We start from the raw sequence: 12,745 nt of genomic DNA, 5'->3' as shown, positions 1-12,745 counted from the left end.
CTCTATTTTTGCAGATCTTTTGTTGTAATTTAGCATTTGAAGCTTCACAGATGATGTATTTTCAGTTATCCTTGATACATGAAATAGTTAATTTTTGAAAATAGTTAATAAGAAGGTGATGGGAATTTGAAATCAATCTGTTAGAAATTATTCAAGTGGCTGCAATGGAAACTTATTCTGTAGACACTAAAGTCTCCTATTTCCTCCAACAACAATGCCAGTCTATTAATATTTTCTAATTTTAATTAGAAAATGTAACTACCGTTAACTAACACATTTGTTTTCCAGTCTGATAAGAATTCTTGTTGCCCAAGCCAAGTACCTCTTCACTATTGTCTATAAAACATTCAATAAAGAAGGGTGTTGTTTTTCAGTAAAAAAAAACATTGAGCAGATAGCACCAGCCAGGTGCTGGAGTTCCAACTGTTAAATAACTTTATTTAGCTGAGTAAATACCTTATCACATATCCTGTTCAACATGCTTATCATTTCCTTTGGTAATTCTTTTGGAACATTTCCGAACAGGTAATGTTAAACCCTCACTTCATATGAAGAGCCATTAAGATCCTACATATGAAGATTTTTTTTAAGCATTGAAGAGGAATGCCCTGCTATACAAGGCAGGGAGACAGAAGGCAGTTCCACAATGGAGACAAGCTCAGAGCAAACATAACTCACAAAGTCAGAAAATTGTCCTCTCAGCCCCCAATTAATTCCTCACACCTCCAGCCACAGCACTCTCTTTGTTTCTCCCCATATCTTTCATCCTAATCTCCACTCCTCACCTTTTCCACTGATCATGTTTCCTCCAAATTGCGTTGCCCACACACCCCCCACCAGCCATACCCTACTCCAGACACTTCCCTTTGAATTTTCCCCACAATCTTCCCAAATGTCTGTCACCATCTGTGCAGCTCCCAAGTTGCCAAGGAACCACACTGCAATATTCTAATAAACTCCTGCTGTTAAGATTGGAAGACTTTCATGTTATTGGATTTAATGGGTTCTTTGGCCAGTTTCAGGCTTTAATCAAATCCCACAGCTCTTTATTTAGACAGCATTGTTCACTTAGCTTTTCTATCACATATAAAATTTATAATTATCTTAATTGTGCAAACTTTCACTAATCAAGATTTCAACCAGGAAGAGGTTTCCTTTGGGATAGGATTGTGTCAGCATGAGCACTTTGGGCAGCTTGCAGTTATGTGACTCCAGCATTTATTAATAACTTGCTGGTGATTATATTTTCATTGTGACAGATCATTTCATACTGCTGTTTGGTAGCTCACTGCAATGTGAAAAGAGTGGATAATTATGTGGTAAGAGGGAAGAGAATTGATGAGCAGGAAACTGTAGGTTCAAAGATTCAGAGCACTGATTAAATTAAAATTCCAGCCTTTTTAATTTAATTTAACAACGCTCAATGCACAAATTACTTGGCTCACAACTATTTTTATTCCACAGTAACATTTGGTAATAACTTTGGGAATTCTAAATAAACAGGTTAAAATCTATTATTGTTAAAAATGCATATAGGTACTATAAGTTTCCATTATCTTAAAAAACATGCCGATCCATTTTTGAATACGCTTTCTGTTAAAATAGGAAGAATTATATGGAAATGTGGAAGTGTGACATATCATTTCAACCCATAAGCCAATTGCTAAAAGATGCCATGACAAAGGAACCCAACAAGTTATACAAGCTGTAGTAATTCTGACGACATTGCTAACCTGATATTTGTTTATACATAATCAGACTGACATTAAAACACACAGATGCTATTTGAAACATTTTAAAAAAAATAATGTATCATCTGCATAAATGTATATTCCATAAAGCTGTTGATTAATTGTAGATAATGAGGTTTTTAAGATTAACTAAGCTGTTTAAAAGGCAATGTGTGCTATCTGCTTTATCACCTCGTCCTACTGTATAAGTTTAGTTTGAACACTAATGGTATCTGCTGCATTACTGAATTGGTTGAACTGTATTTAAACATGCAGAGTATAGCTTTTGTTATAAGTCAGTTCAAAAATGTTCATTGGATTTAACGATCAATCCTTATTTATTTAGCATTTTAAGCAAAGCAGTAGCATTTTAATAACTAGATGCAGCTCACAAGAGCACACCACTTATTTGGTCAGTAAGCACTCATCCACGTTGTGTGCCATGGTTTAGTCTGCCCAACAACTATAGGCTGGATTATTTCAGAGATCCCAATACTTCTAATTAACTGCACAGAATATGCATTGTCATCAATAAAGGATTCCCATTTTGTTTTAACCAGAGACCTGAATTATAATGACTTGGCTGAATTTCCTGTAGCCATCAGAACCTTGAGCAAACTTCAAGAACTGTGAGTAACAATTTGTCAATCATAATGAAAACAATATTTTGATTTTGGAATTATACCAAAATGCTATCAGTAATTGTATTGCTTCATGTGCTGATTCTGTGTGGCATTCCTGGAATGGGCTTGTGCATTTCCAAAGCAATGGATCAAAAGCATGTAAGTTCAAACCCCACACAAAATATCCACCCTCCATATAAAATAGCAAGGAAAATTGACAGGCAAGGAGGTTATGTCCAGGGAAATGTCCAGATGTATTTGAAAATTATCACACAGTGTGATAATAATTAGGTTGCAACAATGGAATTGACTGTTAAATAATCACTATCATTACATTATTATGTGTGAGTTTTTCAAAAGATTCCTCTCATATTTAGGACCAACAATGAAGAGCTCCTGCCTCTTAATACAATTTAGTGCCATTGTATTTAATATATACCCATTGCCTAGAAATTCAAATGCATCATGCAACATTTTTGCTTTGCATTTGCAATTAAATTTAGAATCATAGTGGCAAAGAATACTTGCACCAGGGAAGGAGGCAATTCAGCCCGTTGGAATTTGCAGGGCTTTTCACACCCAATTAACTCCCCCAGTGCCACCTTACTTAGTAAATAGAATGCAATGCAAAACTTTCACAACCAATACTGCGCATCCACAGTTACAAATGCCACAAACCTCAAATTCTAATGCAAGTTTTAACACTGTTAACCAGAAAACCTATTCCAGTGTTACTTATAGGGCACAATGACCTTGAATCATCTGGAACAGTAACTCCTTCAACAGGTTAGATGTGCCAAAGATTGCCCATCCTCAAATCTATAAATAATTTACTTCAGCCAGGGTAATGACAAATACAGTCCTTGCCAGGGATGCCCATTATTGGTCATCATAGGTAGGTGGTAGTGGATTCCACACCCACTCCATTGCCATTCAAGGGAAAATCTGACTCAAAGTGGCACAACTAGTTCTAAGGACTGTTGATTTAAAAGCCCTGCAATGCCAAGATATTGGGCTACAATGTCTGTGATTTGAACAAGAAATATCTGTCTTAGGTATGTTGCCTAGACTAAAATCTGAGGTACTGGGTGCTATTGCTAAGAAAGGTCATTACTTTGAGCAAGTACAAAACAACAGATAAATCCAGAGTCAAAATAGAGTTGGGGCAACTCACAAGGAAGAGAGTAACCATATGATGGAGGGGTTGGGGGGCTGGAACTCTTAAAGAGAACCAGTGAGTAAATAACATTAAAGGGTTCTACCTGAGTGGGGATCTCCCGCCTCGAGGAGACCCTTTTAAATCATGCATCAGCATGCAGAGTCAGAAAGATTATGAGAGTATTGTTGGGTAGTAAGTGCCTAATGGCACAATGTTTTGGAAATTATGATTTAAGTCCTTTCAACAATAATTTTATACCTGAATTTCTAGGCACAATTTTTTTTTCAAAGGGAATGAATTAAGAATGTAAAAATGCAACTTTCGGAGAAGAGAAAGAATGATTTGCATTTCCATTGTGTCTTCTGCAAAATTCCAATATTCCAAAGCACTTTGTAGCTAATTAAATGCCTTTGAAGTGCAGCTGCTGCTGTAAGATAGGAACCACTAAAGCCCAATTTGTTCACAGCAAGGTCTCACAGTCAGCAATGTGGTAATAATCCAGTAATATGTTTTGTTGATGTTGATTAAAGGATTAAAAAGCAAGGGAGCCAAACTCTGCACCCTGGTTTTTAAAGACAGAACAAATGAAATCTGCTGGAGTAAAATAGTTTCCACATTCATGTGACTGATTTAACTAATTCAGTGCATTTCTGATTGTACTATAGTGGATTCCATAATAACAATATCAAAGCAATTCCAGAAAAAGCTTTTGTTGGAAATCCACTACTACAAACAATGTAAGTTTAAATACTATCATCTCCTGTTCACTGTTATTTATTCTGTCTCAGTGTGTTGTTTTATGACAATGCTAAATGATAAAGCTTAAGGTTTATTATAATCCTTCAAGGACAAAATCTAAATGCTTCTAATAAATTTCAAGAGAACAAAGAATATATTTAGCAACTGCAAAAAAAGAATAAGGGCAAGTGAAATGATTATGCCCAGAAATGTTTCAGTGCCCTTAAAGGTGTGATTGTATGTTGCTGAACTGGGCCACTTTTGCAGAGGGCTGGAAGAAAGTCCGGTAAGGTCTGGGCCATGGCTAGGGCCAGGGGGCTAGGGGGAGGTTAATGGATTTGAAATGAATTTAGGAATGAATTGATAACTGGTCAGGGTGAGAACTGACTTCCTAGGAGTTCAGGAAGGTGAGATTGGAGGTGCTATTGGTGCTGGGGGGAGTAGGTTTAGTAATCTTTGGACAGCGATGAGCAGTGGAAGTGTCAGTCATTGTGGGGGGGTTTTCAAGTTGGCATAGCACTGGTCAGGGGAATTTTGGATGAGGGATATAAGCTGGTTGGGAGGGGTGTTAGGTGCAAATGGGATTTGCTCTGCAGAACAGTGAGTGATCTTCCAAATGAGACACATTAAAGAGATCCATCCAAACTGGGTTCTCACTGCTGACCTGTCACCAATACCCTTTTAGGTGGGTTTCATATGTCTGCAAAAGCCTGTTTCTGTGGGGATGACCCATGGACAAAATGGATGGCAGGATTTTATCTGGTTAGCTGGATCTTGTCTCTACTTGAGAGGCTGTGCATGTACGAATGAAAATTATGGACGTGCTGTACATGTGTACATTGCACACCTTTGGCCACCACTGCATTTTCAGGTAGCTCTGACACCAGGAAAGAAAACTGAAAATTGCAAATTTTCTTTGAAGTATGATTTTTTTATTGTAATTTGAATGTGTTTCTATCCCAACAAATTACAAGTTAATCCAAAATCTGTAAAGTTTTTCTCAAAAATTTCAGAGGTTCTGAAAATGTATCCAGTGACTAAGTAAACCAGGCAGCTTAGTGAAGTCTGGATTCATTTCTCATTATATGCTGAGAAGCTGAGTATTGTGTGGGCAGAAATAGACCAGGGTTAGGAAGTCAAAAACTGTCCACCACTCTGTTCACTGCTCTATTCACCACTTGAAGTGATTGTGGATTGAAGCTGGATTCCTCTGACTTCAGGCAAAATCCTGCCAACAATTGCTGTCAGGTCCATGCCTGAGCTCTGTGTTTGAGTATATTACCAAATGTAATCAACAAAGAACTGAAGCCTTTTAGAAGGAATTAAAGAGGAGAAAATTGTTAGGAAAAATATGTAAAGAAAATTGAATCTTATACTTCAGTTGACATCCACTATTTTTATTTACCTCCAACATCATACTATTGACATTACAGCCAGGAAGGATGCCCATCACCCCAGAGTGGGTGTGGCTAATTTGGTCTCAAATTTAGACCAGCATGAAAGCTAATCTAGAAATGAGGTTCATAAAAGTATGAAATATGCCCTGGCAGATAGTGGTTCTCCTCCCTTCCATTGTCTTTGAGCACATTGCTCAAACAAACATAAAGACTTTGCAGTTATCTGCTGCCATTCAGTAATCTGTATACTTCTGAAGTGCGATTGTTGTTGTAAAGAAGGAAACAAACACCAGTTTACACACAGAAGCATCTCACCGACAATCATATAATAATGATTGGGAAATCAACTTTTGTTGAGTGCAGGATAAATATTGACAAGAACACAAGGGATAGATCTCTTTTTCTTCAAAGCAGTGCCATCGATCTGTTAATGTCCACATAAGAAAGCAGACATGGCTTCAGTTTAATGTCTCAGACAGAACCTTAGCACTGCATTGGAACTTCAACCTAGATTTTTGTGCTCAAGTATATGGAGTGGGACTTAAAATATATAAAATCACATCGTGATCCAAAAATAACTTAGCTGTGGAATATTTTTATTATGTGGCTGTTTAAAATTGCTTATGGACCTTAGAATATGCTCCCTACAGAGATGTAAGTTCATGGATCAACAATTAACAGATTAATGTTTGCATTTGGCAGAATGGGGGTGTGGACGTAACTACATTCTTCAAAGGATATCCTTTATTTATTTTTTTTGGCAGAAACAGCTCTTCACACCTAAGAATTATACTTCCATGCAAGCTAGACAATACCATGTTGTTAATAATTCAATATAAATAGATTCAATTTGGTTGTTATATATATAGATAGATAGATAGATAGATAGATAGATAGATAGATAGATAGATAGATAGATAGATAGATAGATAGATAGATAGATAGATAGATAGATAGATAGATAGATATAGATGTAGATATATACACACATCCTTTGTCCATTGTAGCTCAGTCAAAAGACTTTCATAGCAAACTCTTAACTATTTTATATAAATATCAGTTTAATTTGTTTTGAACATAACACTTAGAAAGAGCTAATAGATAGCTAATCACGAGTGTGCTAATGCCGTCTAAAGTCTGCTTCTTAGTCCCGTACACAAACGTTAGTAGTAGGTAAAGAAAGCTGTCCTCCATCATCTGTTCAAACAGCTAACTAAAACATATGGGTTTCATGTCTGATTGTCTGGCTGGTTTCAATTAATTCTGCAGGCGGCTCTCGTACATTTTGTTATTGAAACTGATTCTACACTATGTTCACATCAGCATAGCAGATGTGAGCTTTGACACTGATTGATGTAGTATGAAAGCTTATCTAAACAATTTACTTCCTTTTTAGTCATTTTTATGATAATCCGATCCAGTTTGTGGGGAAATCAGCCTTTCAGTATCTGCCAAAGCTTCACACCTTGTAAGTATGAGCTGAGCCACGTGTTCAACTTCCAAAGTTCAGGATGTTGGCCCAGTAGCTAATGTAATTGAATGCTTGACTCTCAATCAGACTATAATGAATCCGAGTCTTGGGTGTTTCCACTGGAAACTATTGGCCTTAGTGACTGAGTTTAGTTTTCTCAGGTCTCAACTGAGGAGCTATGAAATATGAAGTCAATCCAATGGTTGGAAAAATGAATGTGTGTCTCCTCCTGTCATTGTCATATGGACCCTGATATTCCGCGTAGGGAAATTTGCAGCAAAGAAGTTATGCAGGACTGACTGTAGATTAATATATGGTTGAGAATAGTGTCAGAAGCAAGAAAAATATGTAAGAATGGCTTTAAGAATAGGTCTTAATGTTCCACTTGTTTGCCTCTATTGCAATCAGAAGCCAGCAGGGCTCACTTTTTTTTAAATTAATTAATCTTAATTTTATTTATAGCGTGGTAACAGGCCCTTCCGGTCCAACGAGTCCACGCCGCCCATTTTAAACCCACATTAACCTACCCGTATGTCTTTGGAACGTGGGAGGAAATCGGAGCACCCGGGAAACCCATGCAGACATGGGACAATGTACAAACAACTTACAGACAGCGATGGGAATCAAACCCCGATCGCTGGCGCTGTAATAGCGTTGCACTAACCGCTACGCTACCGTGCCGCCCGCTATGCTACCGTGCTGCCCGATGATTAAAGTGTAGAGGGTACCAATGCTATTAAAGAACTGCATTTTGCTTGTTATGCACAAAGAGGTAGAACAATCATCTAAATTTAACCTTTCAACCAAGTAGGACCCTGGATGATTGTTCCACATTCAGATTGTGGAAGGTTCATACAACATCTGAAGAAGTGCAAAGCTTTTAATTTTAACTTGTGGCATTTAAATAATAACCAGGGAAGAGTAAATTACTCATATTTGGCTTTGTATCGGGCACAGTCCCATGAAGTATTCTGCCTTCATGCATTGCTGTAATGTAAGGATACAACTGAATGGAAATTTTCACTTCATTGGCCCATGAAGAAGAAAGAACCAAGAGTTTTACCTTTTTGACCTCCGAATACCTTGAAATACTTTACAACTAACAAAGTAATTTTAAGGGCTAGCTACTGTTACAAAGAGGCTTGGCAGTCAAATTGCACACAGCAAAGTTTCATAATTGTCACTGCAATAAATAACCAAATTAAATGTTTTGGTAATATTGTTTGAGGCATGAATGTTGCCAGTAACTGGGAAATGCATACATTTTTCTTTGGATAGTATTATGGGATCTTCCATTTGTATCTGAGGCTGTAGATAGAACGTTGAAGTGGAAATATGTTTTTGATTACTCCTTCTAAACACATGATAAACTAATGTATTCGTACTGTGTTCCGTATCTAATCCATGGAATTAAATTTCAGAAGTCCAAATGCTTATGCTACATTATTGTGCAGGTTGCATATGCGGCCAAAGGCAAATTTCTATACCATTATCGCATGAAAGCAACTCCCAGTGATAGGAAAGATCAGTTACAAAAACTATAAAGTTGAAAGCATGACACATGAGTAATTCTGTGCATGTTTGAATAGGCACAGTCACTTCTGGCTTAACTGCATAATATAAATGGCATGAGTTTATAACACTGTGAACTGTAGAACATAAGAGTACAAAGCACTCATAAAACCTGGAAAAGGAGATGCCTTCCAAAAATAAATTGCAAGAATGTAACCAAGCAGAATGGAATTATGAAATATGAATGGAAAATATTCAAAATATAAATTGTACAAATGATTTTAAGAATTAAATTGACAATACATTTTCCATAGCATAATTAGAATTATGAAAACAAATGAATATATTTCAAACACACAGAAGGGATACTATAATCACTTATTTTAAATGTTACAGGCCAATAACTGCAAACTGCAATGTTATGTCAGATTTTTCTTTTAAGTAATGCATGAAGAAAGTGATGGATTTTCGCTGTCAATTCCAGGTCACTAAATGGAGCAAATGAAATAAAGGAACTCCCGGACCTTAAAGGAACAACCAGCCTGGAAATACTGTGGGTAGCAAATTTATGTTTGTCAAACTTAGATTCTAAATGAACAGCAGGCTCCATTTTGCTGCAATTATTACTCTTTTCTTTTGATGGCATTCATTCATCACAAATTATCCATTACATTGTCAGTTCTGTCAGTAAAAATAAAGGTCATGTACTGAGGAACTTCTCGCATGCCTTCCTCCAAATAATGGCATACATTTTCTGCTTCTGGATAGGACTCTGACTCGAGCTGGAATAACCTCACTTCCCAGGGGACTCTGCCAACAACTCCCAAATCTACGAGTATTGTGAGTATGGTTTAGTTCCAGGTTAAACATGAATTCATCATTAACTTTCAGTGAAGTGTTCCAACATCCCTGTATCAAAATAAATCAGAAACTGAAATGATTGACAAATATAAATCTGATTTCAAGAAACATTTAAGTTTTTTTTTGTTCTTAAGATGTCATAAAACTTAAATTTAATTTTAATAACATATCTAAATCAGTTTGTCCTATCTAAGCCTGCCTGGCCTCATAAATTCTATTTATTCCTCTGAATGGCCTTCCGTTGAGAAGTATGCAATTCAAAACCTATTGATTATGTATCTATAAACCATGTTCCATACCTGTTTTTCCATGTGTATGGTTTAACTTTGAATGTATTGTGTTAAGTATGAACATAAAACCTAAATAAAATATTCACAGGTGAACTATGAAACAATTCTACTCAATCGGGCTTTAATTTTCAAGCATTAGTCATAGGTCCTATCACACTTCTGGAATAAATTCTACCTAAAAGAGCGGTTTACTGGTTATTCATTGATAATATATATCTGCCAAATGGTTTATTATACACTTTGAGAACATTATCGTTACATGCTTTTATATTAAATCCCTTAATCCTTTGGGTTAACACAGGCTTTATACCCAGAACACTCTAAGCAAAAAATGCATTTCACTGTGTGTTTTGATGTACATGTGACAATTAAAGATATCTTATTTTTAATTTTAAATGTGAATATCATTACATCAATGGCACTGGCATTCATTACAAATCTAATAGCAGATAACAGATCAATAAAATCAATACTCTATGATTAAAAGATCCCTTCAAACAATTTAAGCTGTAAATTAATCTTTCATGGAAGGGAACAGGTATAAGCACTTTGTTGCTATATTCATAATGCATAAAAGGTAAGTAAAATGTATGATTTTTATTTTAGTACACAATATCAATCAAAAGAGATTTGATCAGAAATGAAAGGTTGACATAGGGATTGGAATGAACTGGATGATTTGTAATGTGATATGAAAGCTCATCAAGCATACTGACATGAATGGAAGGAACGCATGTGCTCTAAGGAGCAATGTTTAGCTGGTGCTATAATTAGCATTTTTTCAGAGGACACAATAAAAGTTCAATCTGCCCAAACTGTTGCTATAAAAATCCTTAAATTTTAGAGTAATGTTTTACACAAAGTCATGGGCCACCAAACAATGAGAGCAGCATCTACATTAATAACTACTACTCTTGAGGTCTGATGAGTTTCTTTACAACGTGAAGTGATAAAAGATGATTTATCCACAATTTTATTTTCTTCATATGCTTATTTCATATGTGCACCTGAAATAGTTACAGTGTCTGATGTGCACATTCAAAGTTTTAAATATCAACAAATGTGATAGGCATTGCACATCACAATGAGAGCCTCACATTGTTTGAACAGAGCAGTCTCAAGCTAATACATCAGATAACAGCTGTCAAAACCCATCATATATTGAAAGTAAGTAGCATGTATATTGTTCACACTTCAGTTCTACTGATGTTGGTGACAGTGCATCTTAATGGAGAAGAGATTATTCCAGTGGTTATAGACAAAGGGTAAACATGTTTGTTTGTTTTAATCCTCACCCCAATTTTTCTGCATCCTGGTTTATGGTTCTTAGATACCAGATGTACAAATTGCTTCAGTAGCATTGAGTGTGAACAACTGCTCAGTAGTGAAAGAGTATGATAATTGAGCCCAGTGCCCACTTGCCAACATATGCCCACTTTCAAGGGGGGGGGGGGGGTGTCATGGAGAGCAATCAAAAGTAAGAGCCAGCGTTACAAATTTTTTGCCTTGGTCCTAAGTCCAGGGAAACTTAGACAACTGTAACAGCCCTGAGATCAGCCAACTCGTTGTGGTCATGATGCAAAAGAATTTCTCCTGGTTCTCCTTCTGCATCCTGCTTCCACACCGGACAGTCTACTTTTCAACTTAGCTCTTAAAGTAGCTGCAAGAAATTATTTTCATGTCATTCATCTGCTTGAAAGAGTGGAGCTGAAGGTCATTGAGTTCAGATAATCAAGGGGTTGAAATACCTGGCATTCAGCAGGCTAAAACTGTGTGATTAGATTATATTAGTTTGTCAAATATTTTCTCTCAAATCTGTTGGCAGGAAGTAAATAGTTCCCTCATACTTTGCATTTTTTTTCTTAATACATTGATATATACTTTGACAAAGAAAAATATTCAGAAAGTTCACATGAAACTGATATATGTTGAAGTATACTAAAGCCAATGTTGCTTTAGTTTTGCTGTCAGCATGGATATTTTTCTGAGACAAAAACTACCTGTCAGTTGTCTGATTGCTTTATATCAATAACTATTTGCTGTTACTATGCTGTGAAAACTGGAGCAGTTTTATAAATAGCATCATAAAATCAAAATTTAACTTTACAGTGAAGAACTACAACATCAAAATCTGTCCTCACAATGCCTTTAATGAGCAAACTCATTCCAAGACATCTCAAACAGATGAAATCAGGCAACAGTCAACACCCAGATAAATGAATTATTAGGACAGGTTTCAATCAATGACAAAGCTGTAAGGGTATGGACTCTGTGGCATGCACAGAAGTGAGGGCTTTTGCCTTCATAATGATAAAATAAGGTGTATAACTCTCCATAGCAAAAGCTGAAAAAGTGTCAGAAAGGACAAGGGAGGATGTACATATTGTTCCAAATGCAGAGGATCTCATTTATAATATCTTTTAGTGCTGCAGCAAGAACTGAAACCAGATTAGCAAGATTAAAACATTAAATTGTGGGAAATAACTCAAGGAATTTGGGGAAGGAAGGCAATCTTGAAAGGAATGGGCTTAAATATCTGAAGGGAGTGAATCATTTACAATGCCTTCTAGCTTGCAAGCTGGAAAGGAAATTGGTTAGTCAGTAGTTGAACATAAACATAGCAGGATTAGACTGCACGGCTCCTCAAATTGTCTCAGCCATTCAACAAGATTCAGTTTTCTCTCCTTCCCATTTCTGACAAAGAATCTTCAGCCTGAGATGTTAAATTGTTTTCTCTTTCCATGGGTGCTGTCTGACCTGACGAGCGTTTCCACCATCTTCTTCTTGTCTCTCCCATTCAATAAGATCATGGTTGATCTAATATTGACCTCGGATCCAATTTTTTTCACCTATTCCTCATAACTCCCAGCTCTTCTATTGACCAAAAATCTGCCTATTCAGCCTTGAACTTATTGAATGATTTGTTTTTCACTGCTCTCTGGATTAGATTGTTTCAGGGTTCAT

General features: G+C 36.4%; 1 protein-coding gene across 2 annotated transcripts in view; it reads left to right on the top strand.

Moving 5' to 3' along the window:
* Positions 1 to 12,745, top strand: part of LOC127580759 (leucine-rich repeat-containing G-protein coupled receptor 6) — a 235,453-nt gene that overhangs the window by 201,585 nt on the left and 21,123 nt on the right. For both annotated transcript variants that reach the window (XM_052034588.1, XM_052034589.1), the window contains 5 exons: positions 2,291 to 2,359; positions 4,178 to 4,249; positions 7,044 to 7,115; positions 9,115 to 9,183; positions 9,399 to 9,470. In XM_052034588.1, the coding sequence (XP_051890548.1) occupies positions 2,291 to 2,359; positions 4,178 to 4,249; positions 7,044 to 7,115; positions 9,115 to 9,183; positions 9,399 to 9,470 (354 nt within the window). The remainder of the gene's footprint in view (positions 1 to 2,290; positions 2,360 to 4,177; positions 4,250 to 7,043; positions 7,116 to 9,114; positions 9,184 to 9,398; positions 9,471 to 12,745) is intronic.

The sequence above is a fragment of the Pristis pectinata genome, chromosome 20, assembly GCF_009764475.1.
Source record: "Pristis pectinata isolate sPriPec2 chromosome 20, sPriPec2.1.pri, whole genome shotgun sequence".
In the NCBI taxonomy this organism is placed as follows: domain Eukaryota; kingdom Metazoa; phylum Chordata; class Chondrichthyes; order Rhinopristiformes; family Pristidae; genus Pristis; species Pristis pectinata.
The sequence above is the reverse complement of the archived record's forward strand: the minus strand, read 5'-3'. Positions and strand labels throughout refer to the sequence as shown.